The sequence below is a fragment of the Corapipo altera genome, unplaced genomic scaffold (genome assembly GCF_003945725.1).
Source record: "Corapipo altera isolate COAL_440 unplaced genomic scaffold, ASM394572v1 24b, whole genome shotgun sequence".
Taxonomy (NCBI): domain Eukaryota; kingdom Metazoa; phylum Chordata; class Aves; order Passeriformes; family Pipridae; genus Corapipo; species Corapipo altera.
Window position 1 is genome coordinate 10,692,097 of NW_020884888.1, and position 24,687 is coordinate 10,716,783.

Below are 24,687 nucleotides of genomic sequence, written 5' to 3' on the forward strand. Positions count from 1 at the left end.
CCACACTGAGAGAGAACTGGCAGTGACACAGGAGACAGAACGTTCTCAGACATTTCTGATTCTGGCTGTGTAAGTTCTGGTGTCTACCAAATGTGCCCTGACCACAAGATCTGGAACTGCTATCTAGATGCTATAATAGATTAATAAAAGAATAAGGTAGCACTGTAGTTGTACAGACTTCAAAGTATAACTCAAAACTTTTACAGTAAAAGCCTACTTGCCAGACACATAAAATCAACACAAGACTGCCTGTGTAAGTTACTGTTGAGGAAATGGAATAGTTGCTTATCTTTTACTAATGTGATGTGTAACCAGATAATTTCCTTCCAATAGCAGAATGGATTGAGATAATAAAGCAACATAAAGTAAATTGCATAAAAATGTATATATTTTTCTTTTAGTTTAGAGCAGGAAAAGGTTAACCTTTTTTGTCCTTCTGGCGGCAGGCATTCAGCACAAGTGCTTCAGGGAGTACAAAAAACAAACTATATTCAGTGTGACTGGTTAGAAAGGAAAATCTGAGTAGTCACAAACTTTTGGTTTTTTGGGGTTTTTTAACTATGTCTCCCAGCAATCTCATGACTGCAGTATTACACTTTAGTTTCGAAGCAGGAGCTTGGATTAATTCAGTTTCAGTATTGTCAAATCTAATGCTAGTATAAGTAATATCAGTATCATATCAAGGAAAGCAGCCTCTGAGTTCAGTTGGTGCAGTAGGTCTGACATAACCTGTCTGATGTTTTAAATGGCCAGAGTTTGCATTAATGGAGTTTAAATGTCCAAGAGGCATAAATATTCCTGCTCCCACTGAGTAGATAGATTTGTTTGCCTGCTCTAAATCTTACCTTTCATATTTACCCATGGTACACTTGCAAAAAAATTATATCCTTTATGATACTTTTATTTTTTGTCTCTGTTTTGGAAAAAATAAACATCTTACTTTTTGCTGATACATCTGGTACTTTGAGTGCTTAAAAACAGCTCAATTGATTACTTTTGATTTAAAAACTTCTGAGAAGGAAATTGCATAACAAGACTGGGAGTTCAAATATGTGAGTTTTGGCAAAGAGCTGCGGAAGAAAGGCCTGGCCGTAGGCCTCACAAGAAAAGAACTTGACATTTTGAAAAATTTTTATTGACCGGTGTGAACAGGGAACGGGAAGTCAAATCACTCTCACAGGCAATCTGCAGTCTCTTCCTTGCTGACCTTTAAATACCACTTAGTGTCATCAGAAAATCTAGGAAATGCTAACAACAGGGCTTTGAGTAAGAGAGTTATATATGAGAGATATCTTTTGAAAACAAACATAAGCTGACTTCCATTTTTGTGCACGTCTATTTTTGTAAAATGGAATTCTCACAGCAGTACAGTCATATTTTAATAGATTAATCTTACATTTATTAATATGACATTAAAATTTTCAGAAGTATCCATAAGATATCAGAACTTCTGTTTATTCTTGAAAAGGGAGTAGTTTGAAAAAGATTTTTTATAATTTCATTCTAGGTTGATGACCTTGGAACACAGAATGGCCTCTGCTTTAGGCACTTAATCTGTCATGTGTTCAGCAGGCTATGGACTTTGGTAGTCTTATAAAAAGCTGACTGCTCGGTGTCTTTTGAAAATGGGACTGGTATGCCTACCTCACCAGCTTACTCTGAGCCTTGATACTTCTGTGTTTTTAAGAGTCCTTCTTCCTTCTTTACCCTTCAAAAAAGTCTTTGAAACCCAAATTTCAATTAGAAGAACTAGTAGAAAAAAAATCCTAGAATTAAACTGTGCTTAACCCCAAAGAAAACATGTGGTACATTAGAACAAAAAAGAGCATTCCTTAGATTTCAGAAATTTAATGAGGGAAAAAAACTAGCTGGCAAGTTTAGCATGAAACAATGATGAAACCTGAGGGCACCGTTAAGTAGGTACTGCAGCTGTTTCTTGCCTCTTTCCGATATCTACCTCGTGGAATCGAAATGGACTTTGGTCCATGGTTATGCTTCAGTACATATTCCAGCCCCTTGCTCAACTAGAGTCTAGCCTGACTGGTGACCTGTGCTGATGTATCTAGTTTTGTGCTGGGTTTGCTTTAACTTAATTCAGGAAAAATAAAAAACAGAACTGTTTCTTTTTCTTGCTAGTTTGCATTAGTTAATTACTATCTGAAATGCTAGCTAAGTGCTCTAATACTAGAGGTCTACCAAAGACTGTGATTGTACAAGTTGGGAGACATTTTAAAAGCTTTTTATATAATTAATTTCCATTAATTTCTTTTTCATGAATTTATTTATCTTTTTCTTTTCCTTTTCCTCTTTTTTTGTTTGTTTGGTTTTGTTACTGTTCAAACCACTACAGTTACCAAACACACAGATTCAATGAACTCGTTTGGATTCCGAGTAGAACACATGGTAACCTGTTTGTCAAATGAAACGGAGGATAAGGGCTAACTTTTTTAGCCAGCAACTTTGGCTGCAATTCTTGAGGTTGTCTTTCTTCACTTACACTGCTGTAAATTGAGTAATTCAGTTAGTTTTCTGATAAGAAATTAGAAAAACAAGAAATGAGAGATGGTTGGAGTATTTGGCATGTACATATCAAGTCCCTGCAATTTTGCTTGATTAATATTGCATGCTCTTAATAGTTGCCTTGCTAAACTGCCTGAAAACCAAACCTCCAAAATCCCATGATTTGGAAAGAAACTGCACTGCATCTAACACAACATAAAATATAAAATCTAGGTTAGGTATTGTCCATCTAGATTAGTTTAACAACAAAAGATGAGCCGTGCCAAAACCACTTGTGTCAGTGTTTTGTGTCCAAGGTTTTTTTCTCTTAAAGCTAGTGAAAAGGATTAGACACATGGGAGAGCTTGAAGGTCTGCCTTCAGTTAGACAAAGCTCTTATTGCTGAATGAGAGGGCTTCCAAAACTACTTTGAAATTATTGTCATTCCATTCCCCTGGAAGCCATGGTGGGTTTTTATTTTAGGGGAAGTTCTTTACCTGAAGAAACATGAGTTTCTTTACATGTTTAGCAAGGGAATTAATGGGCTTGATATAAAGATTGCACTTGGAAAAGAAAGCATAGATGAATTTCCAAAGTGGTTTTTTTTCTTTCATTAAAGTCTTTTTATTTTAAACTATTTATAGTGTCATGTAAGTATTACTTTTTTTTTTTTCCCCTGTATCTTCTCTTAAGAAATCCAAGCTTAAAAAAAAACCCAACCAACTTTAAAATGCTTGGTTGTTCATCACTGTATTCCTTTACAATTATCTGTTACCTGGAAAAGGATTCTAGTAGCTCTTCAACCACAAGACCTTGAGATAGAATTGAGTAGGATATTAATTTTACCAGCACCCTGTATTTGTAGTGGTACTAGGGAAGTCTTAGGGAGTTTTTATTACTTGTATGCATCTTTATCTCTTACCAAAAATTCCGTAACCTTTTTTATCCAGCAAGGAAAAGCAAAGAATACAGTCACTACAGCATACCTGTGGAATGCACTTTGAAATTCTTTTGTTCAGTTGTTTTATAAATGTGTGGAAAGAGGAGACTACTTCATCTTTCACCCTGTGAATGCTGTCGTTTCTGTAGGAGTAAACAAATTTTATTTGATAAAACCAGGTACAGTATGCACTGAGAATGACTTAAAACTTGTGGCTTACAGATGAGATCATTATTTTTTCCACTGCCCAAGATATAGGGCCAAGAAAAGACTGTATAAGATTAGACCTAAAGTTTTAAACCCCACCTTCCACTTTGAGCTTTTTTCTTCATTTGCTAGAACGGAAAAGATGCTATTGATGCCATTCAGTTCAGAGAAATTGATGATGAAAAAGTTGTGGCCAATTCTGCTTTAATCCTTCAGTAAAAATCTAGTCAGGTAACATGCTCTGTTTGTGCTAAACGTACTGTTCCAAGATGAAAGGTACTGTGCAGTGTGCAACATAAAATTTAACAAAAGTGTCCTGAGTCAGTGGTGGTTATTACATGGTAAGTAAATGCAAGACAAGACACAAATCAATTTGCATTTCAGTTGCTTTCACAGGAATCTACATGGAACTTTACCAGGCAGTCAGGAGCCTGTATTAGATACATCTTTATTCCTTGCTCTATTTTTTAGCTCTTTATGCTTCAACAGTCCTAAAATTGTGGTTTTGAGCTTGCTGTCCCATATTTTGAATTTTACCTAAGCTTGCACTTCTTATTTGTAGAAAGGAATTACCATGCTATGTCACAAATTAAATTCACTGCAAGTTGCACTCCTAGAGATATCCAGATATCCACCACAATGATGAGGGAGGTATATAATTGAGGCAAAACATTTTCCATCAGTTTCCAGGTTGGAGAACTTAGGTTCAAAGAGCTACTTTTTTATTAATTATTATTAATTTATTATTCAAAAATTATGGCATTTGTGGTGGCCATTATTTCCTACCAGTACATATTCTGTGGTTTTGGACAAAATTCCACCAGAAGGCTTTATGTCCTTGGTGGGTGAGTTTTGCAAGTGTGGTAGCATGTTCTGTTGTGATAAGAACAGCTATATCAACCATTCTCATCAGTCTGTTTCCAGAATAGCTGTTCTGCTCCAGGTCATGGTGAAGTGGTATCAGTGGTGATTCCACGGAAGATATTTCTGGGAAGAAGTTACAGTCTCATAACTTAATTAAACAGTAAAATCTTCAATTTAATATGAAAGATTTTCTTAATTAAAAACAGAAAAAGGTGACTCACAGATTTTGAGGGAAAAGTTTTTGCATGATTTTTATTAGCAGAGTTAAAAAAAAAATGGATTGAATTTTAAGAGTCAAAGATAAAATCAAAATACACATTTTCAAGAAATCATATGTACTAGTCTTTCATATTTGTAGCTTTAGTACTATATGACTGCATATATTTTTGTTTATTAATATAATAATGCATTGAGACCTTGATCTGAAATCAATTAAACTTTTTTCATTGATTTTATTAAGTTTTCAATGAGAACTAAAGTAATTTTTAACATTGAGGAATTATTTTTAAAGTTTGCTGCTTCTTCTTTCATCTGGGCCTCTTAAAATCCAGAGTAGTGCCTGTCAGTAGGATTTCTTTTCACCAAGTTAAATCGTTGTTTTTAGTAGATTGTAAGTGATTATGCTTGATTCTGCATGTAAATTGGAAATAGTTCACTGGTAGCAGAATATCTCCTGTGTAAATCTGCAGTGAAGACTAAGGTAAATCAGACAGATTGTTAATAAAATAGACAAACCTGGGACATTGACAGCATTTTATTAATACAATGTTTTCATATAAGAGTAAATCTTGCTTCCAGAAATGTGTAACACTTGTAATTTAAATGCACCTGCAAATGCATTTGTATAACTGTAATTATGTGTCTTGATGAAGTTTATATTTTAAATAGCAAGCAGCAGTAGCGTTCCCATCAATACTACTGTTAAACCACAGTAGGTGCTTATCATGCCTCCTGTATTATTAATACTGCCTGTAAGCTTTGTTCCACTTGACCTTTAGAAGTTTCCAAAAGTTACAGTTTGCAATTCAGCAGGTTTGGCAGAGGTACATACATGATTATTCATATCATTGTTTAAACGGTAACCAGATGTGTCTTGTTTTTCTTCTTTCTTTCCCATTGTTTTTAAAGAGTGATGTTAATCCAAGATGTTAATCCATTTACAGGGTTTTTCCACAGCACCAAATTCCCCTTCGGTGAATTCTCGTTCCAGTAGCCTGGGTCCATCACTGTCCCTTGGTAACATCTCGGGAATGACAGCAAACCCAGAAGTGAAAAAGCGCAGAGCACCTCCTCCACCAGTTGTGACGCCAGTGTTGCCAAACGTGGAGGTGAGAGGTCAAGAAAAAACAGCAGCACAGGTAACAGTGACACCACTGAATGGGCTTCTTTGTCTGATGTGCTGGTACCATGATGAGATCTAAAGCCATTCACAGATATTTAGGCTAGCCACTAACTACAGCTGACCAAAATTTGATCTTACAAAATAAAATTATCAAAAGTCTTGGAGTTTTGTACGTATTTACTGAGCGTTATTGAGACTACCCCAAGCTTTTTCCCACGTCAAGAATCCTTCTAAATCAGAAACATTTTGTGAGGCATTAACTAAAAGAAAGAGGGTGAAGAAAAAGTCAGGCAGAAAAGCTGGAAACTGTATAAGGTGACCAAGTATCCTTATTGGCAAGGGCATTCATGGAGAATGGGTGACAGTTCTACTGAGTGACAAAAACCTTCAGCATGCTGCTTCTGTCCAGATACTTGTCAGGCTATCGCCTGTGTCCCTGTGCCGGTGCTATCGTGGGATACCAGAGTATCTGCTCTGTTTTCTGAGTTGCACTGTGTGACCTTTTAAAGCAGTGCTCTGGTTTTGCTTTTATAAAAGGTCACTGTTCCGCAGTACAGTTACTGAGAATGAAACAGAAATGGGGGGAAACCTTTCTGAGGACCTAAGTCTTTGAAAAGAATAGAGATAAGGGAAAATGAAATTACTCTTGCTTTTATAGTGACACTCAGGTATGTATGTTACTAAACATGTGCAAGCACGTTAAGTCTGATTCCACCAGCAACAAATGTAAACTGTAAAAATCAGTGTGTAAAGGTATATATGGATGCCAAATAAGAATGCAAGGAACCAATACCATCAAAGCTGTGTAATGTGGACTGACTCTTACCTGCTTAGGGCTTGTCACCTCTGTGGTGGACTGATCTTTGGAAAGCAAACTATCTTAATGCAAAATGGAGACAGGAAGGAATCTTTTAGTTCACTATAGAGGAGGAAGAGTCTAGTGCTCAGTGTCCCTGCCTGCAACTTTTTTATTTATCTGCATTAAGACATATGTTAAATACAGGCTCCAGTGAAGTATTCTGTAAGAAAACTTCATGCACACTCTTAGTGAAGGACTGTGGATTTTTATTTTCACATTCTTAGGATATCTAAGTGTGATTGCTGGAACAGAGCAGTGTTTCATCTTTCAAGACTGGAATAGGTGCCTTTGAAATAGAACTCATTTACAGACACAGCTGAAGAGAAATAACAATGTTCTTGCAACAGAGTCAAACATTTAAAGTGTTTGAGATAAGTAGATATTTTTGTACAAAAATACTATGGCATTATAACTCCTAAATTTGTACAAGTATGATAATCACAGACTATATTATTCTGCCATTCCCTTTAGCTGATCTCCCTGAAGTGTGGCATTGAGATTTTAAATTATGACGCACAATAATGCTGAAAATGTAACCCCTCTTTAAACATGTTAACATTTCTATTTTCAGCATTGTTGCAAATAGGTTAAACTACTGTTTTTCTGAAGTCATTGGAAGAAAAGTACGTATTTTATTTATTGCAAGTAGCATACAGTACAGCGTCAACTTCAGATTCTCTTAATCTGAAGGAAAAACTATTTTGAAGAAGGGAAACAATGAAAGTTGTGTCAGAGGATTTTCCATGATGAAGTTCATTTTGAGCAAAAGAAATGTCCTGTGTAGCTGACAAAGCCAACAAAAAGCACAGTAGATTATGAGTACCGGTGCTAGAGTGTGTTTGGCTGCATTTGTTGGGTAAAGGACATCTTTCTGAAAATTATGGCATAGGTCAAAATATTAGAGAGTTATAGTGTGTTTCTGAAGCTCCGAGACTGAACGTTGCTTACAGGATGCCATGTAGTTTTAACAATGCATGGAGTACAATTGAAATAAAGCACAAGTTTCATGAAGCAATCAAAAACTGAGGGAAAAGATTAATTGTTCAATATTATGGGGCAAAGTAGCAACAGAGATATTGTTTATAAGAAAACCCAAACAGTTCCATTTATCTACGTGCAAACTAGCCAGTTTGCTGTGAAAATAGAGTAAAAAATCTCAGGGTGTAAGTTTATTTCTTCAGTTTATGGGAAAGAATTAGCAGTGTTTTTTTTTTTCAGGGAAGGACGTCAATTCCTTATTAATGGACTTCCTTCCATAAAAAGATAAGATGTTTGTTTAGAAAACTTTATTTCTGTGCAACTGTTACTAACAGGAAGATCCTGCAAAAGGGGAACATGTTTGTTTCCAGTGAAGCTAGCACATTAATAGAAAAAGAAAAAGATAGTATTCTGAACTTTCAGAAGGTTTTTTTTCTTTTTTAGCTCTCGGGTTTCATAAATTTGTGTAGGAAATCAAATACTGCAGCTGTTTACTAATACCTGTAGTTTGACTTTCCAACCCAATAAGCCCATTATTTTTAACACATTGTTATGTTCCAGGCCATTCAAGTACAGATGATTCTTTAGGAATGTATATCTCATCTCCCTGCCTAATGGTTACAATCAGAAATTCCCATGTGTATGAAGACAAGGGTGTTTTAATTCATGCTGTACATTTAGATTCTCTCCACTCACTTTCCTGGATGAGTGACTTACTGCAATATAATTTTACCGTATTGCAGCTTTTGTTCCTGTGGGGCTTAAAATAATTTATCGCCTTGTGGATAAGGCCTCTGCAGTAACTTACTTTTTATTGCAGCAACATTAGTTTTCCATGTCTACTTGAAGGTAATGTTCCCTTTGTAACTGTTTTAAATCTCCTCTAGAAAATGTTCATGTCTGTCCAGAGTGTGCTGAGCATGCACTAAGTAGTTTGCAAAAGAATTCAGAGTCAAAGAAGAGTCTACAGATTTCTTCCCTGGAGACTTCCCCCTGTTTTTTTTTTAAACATTTTCCAAGTGACACTATTTAGAATAATGAGAAGTCACCTGAAAAAAATATTCTTCAAAAGACCCAGGTATGTAACAATTTCAATATGTAATCCAGGAGGTTTGATGCTTAAGAAGCAAGGAGATCCCCTCCTTTCTTAAGTTGCAACATGGAGCACACACCATCCAAAGACTAGATCAGAACAGTATAGGCATGAGCTAAAACTGAACACCCTTTGCAGACAGTCTCTGTTGTCTGTCACAGCGCTCTAGATGATGTGCTAGAAGAGCTGGGGCCACCTTAGGGTAGGCATAGTGTAAACTGATTCCCCTACCTCCCACCAGAAAGCATGCACCATATAGACAAAATATAAGAGAAGACATGTATGAGTATGACATTGTAGATAGAATACAGAGAGGAAAGCCACACATGAAATCTGACAAGATTACACATTAGAGACTTGTTCAGTCATCTTTCTTTAAAAGAAACAGAAGTGTGTTTTTCTTGGAAAAAACTACACTTTTGGAAGAACGTGGAAGAACTGTCAAATTGAGTATTAGAGTCTCTTGAAAGTCAAAGTATTATGTGCTTCAAATCAGTTTATGGGAATAATTACTTTTTCATTTTTTTTAATATGTATGGGGAAATACAGAAGTTGGAGCAAGGGAGATGATAAAGACAGCCTTAGGGACTTTTCCAAGTACCTTTTCTATGAAAAGGAGTGGTTTATTCAGAACAAGATCATGAGGCTTTTTGGAGACAACATAGAGGTGGATGAGGGCTCTTCAGTGCCCTCATGAGTTAACTAGCTCTGATGTCAACTTCAAAAGTCAGAAGTGCAGCTTGTAGACTGTGATAAATGAACTGTGTGCTATTTCAGCTGCTATGATTTTTCAGAACAGAAGCACTGTCTCACATTACGTAGATGTAACAGAAGGTATCTGGGATTTGTTACTAGCCAGTCAAATTGCTGTACTAATAGAAGAATAGGACAATATATCAGATACCATATTCTAGCATTTGTTTCACAGACTTTAATCTTAGTTGTTCTGTGGCAAGACAGTGGGCTTATATAAAAAATGTATTGTTTTTAGTGCAGGTGAAGAACTGGACTAACACTTTTAGAAGGTTGCATTATAAACCAACACAATTTTCAGGTTTATTTCCATGTTTTTATAGTTTCTTGTATGTTACTACAGACAAACTAATGTACATAACATACTGTGGATTTTGCCCTGCTTCTTATGTTCCTCTCTCCTCTCCATTTAGATCTCAAGCTTGGGTTGCTGAGGATGGTTATTGACTCTGAATTTTTGGTCAAGGCCATAAATTTAGAGCAGGATACTTGCACCATTTTTTACCAAGGCTAATTTTTTTCACCACTTATAACTTATTCATTGAAGAGCCTTACTCACATGAATAAAAAGGAATATTGCAACCAAAGAGAGCTTACTGAGATCATTGCTGGCAGTTTTCTTTCTTGTTGTCTGCCGTTAAAATAAACCAATTTTATGCCTAAATGGCAAATTTAGCTTTGAGAGATTCATTTTAATGTGAACAAATGTAAATGAGACTTTCCTATCTTTCCTGGAGAAAATAAGATACACTAAAAATTTGCCAAATTTCTTGCTTACATAGAAGATATTTTCAGGAATTGCTATGTTTTTGCCATCTTGATGATTTCTTATACTGACCACCACATAGGATGGCTTTTTTCTTTTTTTTTTCTTTCTTTTTCAAGTGTTTCTGTACTCCCGTTGGACATAGCAGCCTCCTGCGATGTGTGTTCTCTGGTTCTACTGCATATTGCACTTGAAAGAGTTATGATTCTGCTGGCAATCGTTGATAGGAGTGCTGCAGAGCTATCAGGACCTTGGGTTAGGTGTCTTGCCTTTGGTAGGGTTGCCTTTTTCACAGCAGAATTTGTGTCTATTCACTGTCCTTTTATACATAAACCAATATAAATAGAATGTAACAGGGATTGAAAGCTTATGTCCCTCTTGTTTGATTGAGCATATTAACAAGTGTGCCAAAAGAAGGAAAAATACTCTAGTGAAATGTCCTTCTGGAAGCCATTAAATTTGTGCCCATCTGCAGGCAACCCTGAAATACTTTTAAATGATATTGCAAGTGAGCACACCATGTAGTGAAAACATACCTGGAATTCATTCTGCTGGCAAGAACCATAGAATAATGTTCAAGTAGTAAAAGTAAAGGACAGGTAGTGAAGGAAATAAATTTATAAATAATTTTATATTGAAATAATAATTAACATGCTAAATTTGTTCAAAGAATTATTAAGCCATAGACTCATCCAAATTTTCAGAATCAGTCCCTGAATTTGCAGTTCTCAAATTTCCCATGTCTATCTGTGTATGCTACAGGCATGGACTTGGAAGCCACTTGGAACTGTGACTCGTTATCTTCTTTAGAAGTAAGAAGTATTTTAAAGTGGTGGCCAGAATTTTTAGAAATGGTTAGCTCAGCTGTCCATAATTAGGAAGATGAGTTTGGAGCTTGATGTTTTCTGAACTTTTAAGATGTCAGAAGCTACGTTTGGTTGCTCAGCAACTCAATAGCTGGCCACTGTGATTTTAATATCATATTGTTTTTCACTGTACCACCTTCTGTTACAAAAGGAGTTTAAATCGAGATTGTTAGTATAAAAATTTGAGCAAAGCAAACATTTCTTCTACTAATGTCCCCCCAGCACAGCAGGGTTTTTTACAGAGTTATCTTTTATGCATGTTTGCACAAAGTGATAACCACTCTTCCTCCTTACTTCTTTTAATTGAAGGCCACAGATTTGTGGTTAGCTGGCTGCAAGGATTATGTTGATCAGTATGAAATCACATTTTTACTGCTGTTCTCCTCAGGTTTTCAAAATTAATTATTTTACTGCAAATTAAGCCCTAAAGTGATGAATACAGATCCTGTAGGAACACCGTAGAGTGAGTTTTTGGTATGTACATCTGTGTCAGTAAGGACGTCATCAGTAGAGCTCTCTGTCTGTGTGCCTTGTGAGTCCTGAATCTACTTTTTCCAGAGTATTTCAAATAAATCTGGTATGTCAAATAATAATACTCCTACAGTAGTCTTTCCTTCTGAGAAACAGCCAAGTGATTAGGAAAAAAGAACCTGATGACAGCCTTTTTTTCTCACGTATTTTCTTGGACTATGAAAATGATCATTTCATGGAAGAGGCATGATACCAGCAGGGACTGCAATTGTGTGGAAGTTGAGGGGCGGAAGAATAACAGCTGAATGAGAACATCTACCGCAGCTTCTTACAGAACTGAGATATGTTGTAGGCAGGTGTCTAAAACCCACTTAATTAACATTACCTCTAGAAACAGTGTACTCTCACCAGCTTACTGTCTTCTACCTCTTCCTTTGTGCATCTACTGTAATTTATTACTATCTACTGTTGTAGAAATTATTGTAGTCATGCTTGGAGAAGGGGTTTGCTTGGGTTTTGTACTGAGACAAGATAGGTTTATGCTGTAGGTATTTTCTTCCCTTCTGCCTTGTCCTTTATTTCTGTACTATTGTGTAAGGTGAAAGGTAATGAGCAGTTCATGGGGGACATCTGACAGTAGTATTCTGTTTTAATAAGAAACCCAGAATTCAGCAAAAGGGTGGATGGGCTCAGATTAGTTATCTCCCTTTCATACGTTACACCTAAGCCAGAAATGTCTACTAGAAGTCAACAAGATATGAATGCATGTTTTTTTTATCATCTTTCAGAAAGGAAGGGAGGTTTCTTTTGACTAAGAGGTCTTCTGGGTGAGGTCTTCTCAACCTTTTTCTTATGACACATTTCCTTTCTCTCTTAAGTGTTCTGTGAATGTATTTTTGTTTTGCTTTGTTTTGGTTTGGTTTTTTTTTTTCTGTGGAGCATCCAGAAGTCTGCTTTGAGAGTAACAGATACTTTTTTTCACATTCTGAGGAAGGATGCAATGAATCAGTTTCTGCTGTAGGAAAAAGATATTTTTCCAAATGTGTCTTTTACTTTTACAAAATACTGCATCTTCTAGGTCACTTCTCAGGGTTTTGTAAGTTTGCCAAGGATATGAAGGAGGATTTGTTCCAAACGAGACAGGAGAACACTTGACTGACTTTTTAATTTGTTTAAAATGTTGATTAGAAGTTAATTAATGACTAGGTTTGTACATCTTTTTAATTTTTCTGATTCGGTTTTCTTTTTGTGCACAAAGGCCTGAAAATGTGAATGGTGCATGTTATTTTTAAAAGTTTCTTTACCTTTCTTCATTAACTAAGGATGCCATGAGTGTTAGCTGTGATCTCCAGTGTTTGTAGCAGACTTGTTAGAATCCTCAGGCACTATGTGATATCTCTCGACGGCATTTTTGTGGTGAGGGCAAGGATATTGAATCTTTATTAAAGATGCTCTTTGTTTAGGGCACTATTCAAGTGCCTAAGTTACATAAGCCTTAAAGAAGGAACAGTTTTTTGTATTAGAGTTTGTATATTAGATGCTGGAGTGCACATTTACTGCTGTATAATGCCAGATTAGGAGGTTGGGGCCTTTCTGCACAATAAGAGGCAGTATTTTAATAAGGTCAAAGAGTAGCTGTGTCTGTCTCTGTGTTGATACAGATAAATAGATATTTACTGATAAACCAATTAAAAATGGAGATTACATTTATTTCTCTGTATTTCACATCAAATTCATTTAGCAATTGCTTATTTTGGATGTATTTGGCTGTAAATACTGCGTGGTAATTACAGAACTTTCCATTAGGCTTTTAGCTCCTATCTCTTTTTGGTGCTTTTATTCCAGTCATTCTGTCTGAAATTTTGTTTAGAGGCTTATTTATTTAATTTATGCATTTCTATACATGTTGAGAGTTTATGAGTACGATGGCATCTTTTTCCTTTGCTCATAAAAAGATATAGAAATAATGTATTTCTCTTACTCTTTGGCCAGGGGGTTTTCTGCTATTCTCCTAGGATGGTAAAACAGTTCAACTTTGCTTTACATTTTTCACAGGTTAAGGTTGCTGACATAGGCAGATAATGAACATCAAGCTTGTATAACAGCATAGTCAAGGAATGCACTTTAGTTCCTGTGTCTAAGGAGCACACTCTAGTTCCTTTGTCTGAGCAGCAGTTGTGCAAAGTATTCTCAAGATGATGCACTGGAGACTGCAATGCTATCTGAAATAGAAAAGATTGTATAAAATAACTGTATCAACTCTATCTGTATTAAGTCTCTTTCTACTATGTGGAGCAAAGAAATAGAGAAAAAAATTACTGAATAGTATTGCTAAATGCTACTGACGTCACATTCTGGATTTTCATGAAGAAATTCAGAGAAAAAAGTTGAAAGGTAGAGTTGGTGTTTGCAAAGTATAAAGAAAATTAAAATAAATATAAGCCTCCTCACGTGGCTTCTATATTGGACAATTTACTAGAAATATAATGTAGAATTTTATAATAGAGAATTTTGTTACTTGGTATCTTTGTAAAGATAATGAATAGGATAAATGTAGCTTTAGTAAAGCAGAAATCCTCCATTACAACTCACTTAAAGTGCTCTTGATGCATTCAGCAAACAGATGGATATGTGTGATCTGGTTGATACAATCTGTCTGGGTTTCCACAAAGCTTCCAAGTTCCCTCATGAGGAATTTATTGAGGAAAATAAGTCTCCATTCCATAATGAGGAAGGTCATCTTACTCTTAAATAACTGGCAGTAAAGTTTATATAGGCTTAAGAGGAGACTGAACAAATGCTGTAAGGATGACAATTCCATTGTGAATTTTTAAATATAAACCACACCGGGAAGTCTCTGACATGAAGATAATTGGTGGCTGCAAAAGTTTTTGGGGGAAGGTTGTATTGAACATATTTTTCTTCTGCTTTTCTTTGCTACAGTCTGATAGAGAAGCCTGAGCAGAACCCTTGATCTAACCCATGCAGCAGTTTCTGGAGAATATCCAAGAGAGTCGTGCCCAAATAATTGTCTCATATGATTTGATATCACTCCAGAAAAGTAATTCACAGCATTCACAATGACTTCACTAGGTCTTCTTATCAGTGGTAATTTGATGATCAGACAAACATGGCTCTCATTTAAAAGTAGAAACAGCTGTCTTTGATTGCTGTTCCCAATCATCGATCTCTTTGTTTAGTGCTCCCGAGCGCAAAACTGCATTTGCAGAATGAAGCTGTAAGTATTGTCAGTAAATCCTATGACCAGTAAGAATTTTGCACCATGAACCCTCAAGCAATTTTCCTGGTATAGATTTTACAACTTAGTAGTGTAACTGCAGTATCAAAGAGCCCCACGGGACTCTGAGGGTCATATTTGCAGCCCCCCCGGGCTGCATCTCAGAATATTGAGATACACTTATGCAGCTCACATTGCTGGTGGCTGGGAGCTTTATGGGTGATGTCCAGTGCACTCTACTGAATATGTTCCTTTCACTGACAAAATCAAAGCAACATGAAAAACTTGATCTCTTTACATTTGAACTCAGTATCAGATCCAGATGCATGCCAGATATATTCTCTAGATTTCAGGTCCTCTGAGGAAGGCACGGTTGAGACACTTCTGTCTTGTGCAATGATGGGGCCATTGTTTTACATAACAAATGATGATATTTCTACCTTTCAGGAAATCACAAGTCGAATAGATCTCTTCAGGTGTGCTGCTTCCCTGCATCTATCCACTTTTGCTCAAAGGATCGGGAAATATTTCTTAAATATGCATAAAAGTGGAGCTTTTCTTAATGGCTTTCACTTAATTGCCTGAATTTCCAGTTTGAAGGCCATTTGTTAATTTTTTCCTGAAGAGCTTTAAATATGACATTGAGTTAGCTAAATGAGAAGTATTCATACTTGCTCACGTCTGACAAAACTGCTCAGATGGCAAACGTGAAAGTAGCCGACAGCACATCAGATAATGTTTGCTGTGCAGTTTGGATGTTTAATTTAGCTAACAGCTGCACTCTGGTTTGGATAAATGATGCAGGCCCAAATTAAAAGAAAAGAGTAAAGTACAGTGATGGCTGAAGGCTTATCTTGCTGTCGTGTAAGACATCAGATTTAGGAAGGCTAAAAAAAGCTGCTAGAGAAAGGGAGTAATTTGTGCTTCTTTTATGAGAGAAACAGTTCCAAAAATTAGTTCTGGTCTATGTACACTTAAACACATTAATTCTTTTAAAGTGGTTATTAAAGACTACAGTTAGATGATGCATGCAGTGTAGAGACTACTTTCTCAACATCTTCAAAGAGTATCAGTTAAGGATATGTTATATTTTAATGTTATATTACAGAATTTTCTTCTCTATGCATCTAAAGAATTCCATTGTTTCAGTCCAAATTGCCACCCATCCTCTATACTGCTCCTAATGCTCAACTTTGTGTTGCTGCACATTTATTTACTAACAGCATGTGTCTCAGCTTAAAACATGCAGAAAGCATTATAGTAATTTTTGGTAACAGATTTTTTTTAGGCAACCAACTTATTTTCCAGCAGCTTTAGTGTCCCTTCTTTTTTTCAAACTCTTGTCCTGTAATTTTAAGTAGAGTAAGGTGTCCCAATGTGATGAATTAATTAAAAGGAATCAGCTTTCTCAGTCAAGAAGTGATTACCTGCAGTTGATTATAATTTTTCCTGAAGTTTGGCCTGTGTAAACTAGGATGTTAGTGTACAATTTCAGTGGAAGTTTTCATATTAGCCAGAAGCTGCAGCCTCTCAGAAGGGCAAGGGGAGGTAAGACTCATTTTACAGTGGACCTTCGAGAATCTCTCTTTACTCAGATAATGTTCACAGTCAGTTAATATGTTTTGCACCAGAGGAACTTAAAATTTTGAAGTCTGCTTTAAAATTATGTCTTTTTATGAAATAAGAGTACTGCTTCTTTAACCTATGAAAAAACCCCTGCTACAATGTAAGAGGAATCCACTGATGGCTTTATTGCAGTTTTAGAAATAGGGTTTCTGAAACTTTGTCTAGGAAATGGTAGCAATGTCAGTTTAGTGGTGATTTATATTGCTTACTTACTTGAACTGAAGGCTGGACTTGGTAAAGCGCTGAGTGTTTCACATTTTGACTTGGATAGTCTGTTGATTTAGAGGAGTGGAAAATGTAATTACAAAATTTTGTAAGATTCCTCCGTGGTCTACTTTCTTGTTGTTTTCTGAAAAGTAGTCCAGTCCTGCACTCTAACCTGTGTAGATACAACCTCTGAATTAACATCAAAGTCAGAGTGACCTGCTGATGTATACAAGAACACAAGCAAGGTGAGCTTGCAGTGTCTTTATATTACAATTTAATATACATCACATAATAATCATGCAAGAATAGAAAATTTGTTTGGCAGGAAGATTTCTGGTTTCTTTGCAGGAAAACATATGTCTGGAGAGTTGAGTCCTTGAATTATGTGCAAGAAAAATCCTTGGAATAGTCCTTCTGCCAGCATCAATAGCGCTCTTGATCTTTTGCAGTAATCCAGTTGCTTCTGGCTGTGAGTTCATGGTTCACCTGCCAACTGTTTCTGAACAGACTATACTACCTGCCTTGGGAATAATACCACAACTTACCATCTGGTGAGATCATGATAATATCACTTGACCTCCACATGTGGTCTCTGTCAAGCACTTCATTGAAAACTGGCAAGACATTATGGCCGGAACATACTGTTCTATGCAGCCCTGAATTTTGGCAGGGTTGCAACATTTAGTAAGTAAACTTCATCTGGCTTGCAAGTCTCAGACAAATAGGACAGGCTGATGTCATCATAAGCTTTAACTCTCATTAAAGAGAAAGTATGTGTCAAGTAATTATGAGGCTTTGTTGGGCACAGTATTTAGGGGAAGTTAATGGACAAAGATCACTTTGAGCAGCAAGACTTCTAAAGAACTGGCATTCAGTAAGCGATGAAAAATGACCCTAACATCGTGCTTAATTTAGAAACTGGCTTTGCATCGCTTTTCAGATTTTGCTTCTAACTCCGCCTTACTTAGATCCTAAATTAAAAAGGTAAAGAAATTACAGAATAGAAAAATTAACTAAGTAATGTGTGCTGTGTAAATCAGGTTTAATTTTATGGCTTAATAGAATACCATTCTAGTTACTGTTTAGCCGAATAAGAAAACAAGGGGAAACATCACAAGTATAATCTAGTAAAAACTGTTCTCTGCTACTTCAAGCTATTTTTCACAGAATTGTTAGAGTTAGAAGGGACGTCTGGAGATCATCTAGTCAAACTCACCTGCAAGGCAGGGTCTCCTAGAGCAAGTTACACAGGAATGCATCCAGGTGGGTTTTAAATGTCTCCAGAAAGGGAGACTCCACGACCTCTCTGGGCAGCCTGTTCCAGTGCTCGGCCACCCTCAACATAAAGCAGTTCTTCCTCATGTTGAGGTGAAACTTCTTGTGTTTTAGTTTATGGCCATTGTTCCTCATCCTGCACCACTCTGGGCACCACTGAAAAGACTCTGACACCATCCTCTTGGCACCTACCTTTGAGATATTTATATGCATTGATGAGATCCCCTCTCAGTCTCCTCTTCTCTAGACTAAACAGACCCCGCTTCTGCAGTCTCTCCTCATAAAGGAGATGCTACAGGCCCATAATCATCTTTGTGACCCTTCCCTGGACCATCTCCAGTAACTCCTTGTCTTTCTTGTACTGAGGATCCCAGAACTGGACACAGTACTCCATGGGATTTTTTGGGTTATATTCACAGTCATAGCCCAAAAGTAATGGAAATAGGGAAAGCAGAATGCAAATCCAGTTCTTGTGATGGCATGCCACTTAAGTTTTTCATGTCTTTAAAGGATAGATGATGTAGGTCACTGGGAGAAATAGGCGACATTTTGTTTGCAGTGTGCACATTTTAATGAGAATATCATTTCTCAACCCCTGAGACTCCATAGACAACCCCTGAGCCCTGTTCAGCTCTATGTTGGTGGCACTTCCAGGCATGGATAGCAAGCAGTGTGCTATTGTGCATTTCTCTAACAAGTCTTCACAGCAGAGTCTATTTGTAATTTTGGATGACAAAAATCTTATATTTCTGGGGGTTAGCTTGATGTAGAGACATGTTATGCTACAGTCCTAGTAATACATCTAATTGACACTGTAGTACTACTTTATTGTTCTCCCCTTTTCTTGATGTCAGAAGATTGTGGAAGTAGAGGCTTTTGGCTGCCCTTCATAAGTACTGGAAGGAACTAGACTTGAGTAGGCATTTGCAGTGGGTAGTGGGAAGGAATGGCACAGACCAGGTAATCTTTAAAGGTCCATTCTATAGGTTTCATGAAATTGGAAAGAAATTGGAAATTGTCACTTGACTTATAACCCATACCATGTTTCCCTGGCATTCTGCGTGCCTGCAGGAGGAGAGGGCTGATAAAACAGGGTAGAACACTGGAAATAAGTCAGGTATGTTTTTCTCTAAATGGAGAAGACTGCTCAGTTGATTGCCTACGATTTAGCACTAAGTGCTAGAAATTCAAGTTGGCTGTCTCTACAGAAGGGACCTGTCTAGAGGGAAGCTTAAGCTCCAGGGAAGTATGTCCCTTAGTGGCAGTAGAAAGAGTAGGATTCTCCTTGCTTGTTGTCATACATTTGTGTGAATTGCCTTCCACTTTCTATCCCTACACAGATTTTAGGCTACTGACCATCCCTTCGGCAGAAAATTGGACAAAGATGCAAAATAAATTTTGCCAATTTTTATAACATTTATGAGATTTTTAAGGACAGACAAGCAGACCAACCAGTCATCCAGTTTATAATCCAGGGTGTGAGACTGAGAAAGAAAAGGTGATGTATAAAATCCTTAGTCCAGTTCAAAGGCAGTCACTCAAGAAGATAACATTGATCATATCAAACCCATGGACAAAGTTGTCAGAAGAAATATGAACTCCAGTCCTACTGTGTATTTTGCAGTCTAAATAATGTTCATTTGTTCTGTTAATTATTTAGTTCTAACTAAAAAGATAAGCACAAATATGAAATTAAAATCTGGTGGTTGTTTTTGCCATTTTTCTCCTTTCTAGAGGAGAAATTAATCTTAATAACAGGTCACTTTGTGGTGGTTTTAAAATATGATTTCTAAGTGTTTGAAGAGTTTTTGTTGGTGTCCCCCCCCTTAATGAAGGCATAAATGAGGAGGATTACATTGTATCTAGAGAAACGAAGGAAGTTCAATTCTTTGCCAAAGCAAACATCCACAGACTTGTGTAGTCTACATGTTTCAATGCATGTGAAAATATTTGGTGTTGTAGAGTGATTTCCGTCAGTGGAAATAATACTGCAGCTAGAAATGAGATTTTGCGAAGAAGGAAATCACAGCTATCTTAGTAATTTAACATCTCAAATTCGTTTGTGGATAGTTTCCTGTCTCACACATTTAACTGGACAAGCTAAAGTGTTTAAAGATCAGAATGAAATTTTTAACTGCCCTTGACCGTGACATTTCACAAAGGGTGTGTTCAATAAAAACAGATGGAAAAATGAGCTTGCCCCTTCACCTTGTACTGCCTTTCTTGTGTCAACTAATTTAGCTTTTTGTCACCAATCAGCCAAGTATTCAAGGACATCCTTGGCTTTTGTCTTCTTCATTTTATGAATAAAATAGTACAAGAACGTAGCAATTGCCATAAAATCTAGTAATGCTAAGTTTTTTGTCTTTTATTAAGACTGAGATGTTTCTGCAGTCACAGCTTGATTTTTGATAATGAATACTAAATTGTGTTAAATATCCTGTTTAACACCAAAACTATAAGAAAAAACCTGAAATTAAGCAGCATAGGCTTAATGATGCAAAATTTTGTAATATCTGATTAAAATATTAATGGTAAGGTTATTTTCAGAAGAATGATGCAGTTTGCACTCTAGTTCTAAACCAGATTTCCCACTTAGCACCTGAACGCTTCCAGCAGCAAAGCCACTCAGAAGCTGAGGCCATGAGTATGGCTGGGGTGAAGCCGTCAGGTGAGACAAACACAGTGCAGAATTTCAAAGTCAGAAGTGTGTGCGCTAATAGAGAGTGGTGTTGTCAGGATTGAAAAGTGGTTATCTTGCTTGAAGAGTTGCTTGTTATTACTGTGGACTCAAACTCACGTCGGCAGTAGCTTGGGAGTCTCCCATCTAAATCTGTTCCACAGGAGAGTGACATGTCCAGAGTAACACAAGTATTGTGTCTAGTCCGTCCAAATACCGGTCATAATATGCTAGCATATGTATTCGTATGGTTTATTTAAAACTAAGCCTATTATTATTTTATTATTCATTTTATTGTCAGACATTTGAGATCCTACACTGAAAAATCAAGATGTACAGAACTAAAATGACCAATGCAGAGAAACTGCTTGCTAATTTCTAAAGTGTAGTTATTTCTATGCATTTTATCAAAATGACGAGTTTTCCAGATAATACCCTCTTTAAAATTGTTCCCATGTGCCAGACTTTTTAGTATCTCTGTGTATGTTGTGTTTGCAATGTGTTGTTTCATTGCATGGGATCTTAGCAACTATTTTAAGTAACCCATGCAAATGCCTTCTGCAACATAAGAACATGTTTTTGGGAGACATCAGACTGCTGTCTTTGAATGCAATGTGTAACGTACGTGTGGATTGGACATTCATTTTTTAATCAATGGGACACTACTCAATTAGGAAACAAGGTAGAGAAGTTCAGTGCTGAATAGACAATTTTATTCAGTGTAACTTACAGTGGTCAGCCTCATGGCTTGCTCATACATCTAGTTTTGAGAGCTCACTGAATTTTCCTTTGTCAATATATGCCAGTGAAAAGCCTAATAATGTATGACCTGTCCAGGGAATATTAGACATATGAGTAAATGTTGTTTAAGACGCGTTAATGTTCAGTTGGGACTTCTTGTGGTTTCTAGTGCTAGACATGTTGAAGCATCTGTTGCCCTGTGAAAATGCAGAATCAGCTGGGCAGAATAGCTTTTGTATCATCAAGTTTAGTGGAAAGATTTATGTTGCCATTCTGTAGCTGAAAGATTTATCTCTCAGATTTTCATAGAACGACTCCTTTTGGATTAAAATATTTTTTTCTCAACTGCTTTAAATTATGTCATAGGAAAATATCTTTAAATCTAAACCCATAAATCTTCCTTACATACCTTTCTACCTCTTGTCTTTCATAGAATGCTATAAAGGATCAGCCCAGTTATGACTGTATCAGGAGTTTAAATCTTATTAATAAAACATGTGTCTTTTTTTTGAGAACATCTTGTAAAATGACTCATAATTATTTCAAGATTCCTTGAAATCCTTTGTGAAGGAAAGAAGTTTGTTATGGTCCCACACATAGGTTGGGGTGATGCTGTTGTTTGTTCGGTTACAGGTTACCTCTGATTTTTTTCTGTGGATTGCATTTAAACATTCCTGTAATTCAATAGATATTCTGACCCCACACGATATCATCACCAGCATGTGTATCAGAATGTGACTTGCTTAAATCAGAGTGTATGTCTAGTCAGTGTGGGATGATGGAAACCAGTTTGTAATCAGGACATGCCAGTGACTGAATCCATGTGTTCTTTTTCCAATCCTTTTTATTGACTTCTAAAAATAATTTCTACAGTTATTCACTGTTTCCATGAATAAGACAATTTGTATACACATTAGCCAGTTCTGTAAAACAATTAAAGATCCTGATGTGTAACATTGCATAAAAAGTAGAAAGAAGAGAGTATATGAGCTTCCTTCACACAGTTTATACCATATGCTATACTCAACATCTGTGAGACATCCCTTAAAAGCAATCCTTATTCCAGACATAATCCTGTTGCTGATATATGTGTATCACCCGTAGCTACGTTTGAGCAAGAAGAAAATTGCTTTGAGGAGAATTTTGTTAAATATTGAGCCTGGAAAATTTTTAGGTTTTCAAGATTTTTCCTTTTCTATGGCAAAATGATAGGGTTAATAGTAAAAAAGAAAAATCTGTTGTCATAAGACAAATGTTTCATGTAATGTTTACAAAAATATTGGGAAGAGTGATTTGGATTTTGAAACACAAACTATGCACTTTTTTTTCAACATCTAGTCACATATTGACTTGACCCACTAAGGGGTTTTCTATTAAGGCACAGTTAGAACTGTTTAGATCTGTCTGTCAGTCATCCAGACTTTCTCCAATAAGTGTGGATGCCAGCTACACCACAGATACCTACAGCTGTTCAGGGAAAATCTGTTCCAGGTAACATAAGAAGGTACTCTTCACTTTTAGTGTGCATATTTGCTACAAAGATGCAGCTCATCCTGGTTAATTTGCTCTGTGTCCAGTGCAGCTACTACCAAGTTTCTCTGTGAGGAGGATGCAGGTTCACCAAGAAGGAGTGGACAGTGTTCAGTTGTCATGTGGCATGGTGGTTAAAACATCATCCTGAAAGGTGGGATTGGAAGGTTTCTGTTTTATAGTGTAGCACTCTCCTGAGTGCTCTTAAAAAGGAAGACTAAGTGAGGGAGGGAGGCTCTATTCACATCTTTGAAAATTAATTTCTTCTCAGATTTTTTCTCAATTTAAGAAAAGACACCTATAAATGATTGCCTTTCCTCTGAACTCTGATGACAGCTTTAAACAGGGCAAAGCTACTATTTTTTCATTGAAATCTTCCACAAAAATTGTATTTTAAGGATTCATTAATCCTCTGGATTAAAGGAAATATAATTATTATTGTTTAGGCCTTTGAAATAGTAGAAAACCACCAGGCAGTTCTGTAACTCAGATAGTCTGTATATATAGATCTATATTCTGTATATAGATCTTCAGGAATATCAGGACAGACAGAGCAGTTAAGTCAAAGAAGTGGAGACTGAGGACTGCCAGCAGCGTGTCGTGTGGGCAGCTCCCATTCTTCTCTGCTTCAGTTAAGCCTGGTACTGACTGGTGTTGTCAGTACCTTTCAAATATAAAACTTCAACAGATTTTTCTACATGTTTTTATTATTATTATTATTTTTCCGGAAAAAGGAAATAGAGCTAAGTTCCAACAAGCTACAGAAAATATTATTCAATCCATTGAAATTCAAGTCACTTATAATAACATTTTTCATATTTTTAAAAGCAGCATAAGTAGTATGAAGTCTTGACATATCAACAAGCATGTTGCAATTATTGGAAACCGAGGTGTTACAGATCTTCAGAAGTATGTTTGTGAAGTCCAGTAGGCATTAAATAGAGTACAGTATGACCTCATATCATGCAGGCAAACTGTCAATTCTGATTCTTCTCTCAGTAGTCCTTAAAAAAGAATTTCAGAGGAAAATAAAAGAAATGAAAGAGAATTTATTTCCTATACCTACCAGTTGGAGTATTCAACCATAAGTTAAGGTTTGAAGAAACCGATGGAAAAAGAAGATCATGCTATGGCTCAAGCTTAACACCACACATAGTGTCATACTCGGCTGTGCTGAGTGTTGGGCTCTCTAGTTCACTTTTTCCAAAACCATCAAATGCCTACTAGACTGGTATTTCTACTGTAACACTCACCCACAGGTTCTCCTCTCTTTCCTTTTCTGAGTGCAATATTAATGTACCTCTTCAATCGCCCGTTGTCACTATAAATGCTCATTATAAATATACTGTGCTGAGAAATTAGGTCATATGACAAACACCTTTTTTTTCAGTTACTGTCAATTTACAACATCAATAAAACATATCCTTTTTTGTACCTATTTTTCAACTTTGCTAGATATCACAAGGAGCATCCCTGAATGATTTAAGGAAAAAGAAGAGGCGTGCCCCTCTTCCACCAACTGCATCTGCTCCACCCACTCCTGCCATGCCAAACAGGACAGAAGATAGGGAAGACAAGAAGAAGAGCACAATGGGTGAGAGGCGTTCTTTTCTCCTATATGATCGCTATGCATGTGCTCTCAATGATTGCTGTTTGAAGTTGCCTTAATTCTGTTACACCATGAGTTTGGAAACTTTTGTAACTTGGGGAAAAAAATACACTTCTCTGCAGAATGAAAGTCTGGAAATAAGT

At 36.6% G+C, this 24,687-nt stretch overlaps 1 protein-coding gene across 2 annotated transcripts in view; it reads left to right on the plus strand.

The window, feature by feature from the left end:
- Nucleotides 1–24,687, plus strand: part of LOC113947382 (protein cordon-bleu-like) — a 109,388-nt gene that overhangs the window by 77,691 nt on the left and 7,010 nt on the right. For both annotated transcript variants that reach the window (XM_027643886.1, XM_027643887.1), the window contains 2 exons: nucleotides 5,674–5,868; nucleotides 24,391–24,529. In XM_027643886.1, coding sequence (XP_027499687.1) covers nucleotides 5,674–5,868; nucleotides 24,391–24,529 — 334 coding nt within the window. The remainder of the gene's footprint in view (nucleotides 1–5,673; nucleotides 5,869–24,390; nucleotides 24,530–24,687) is intronic.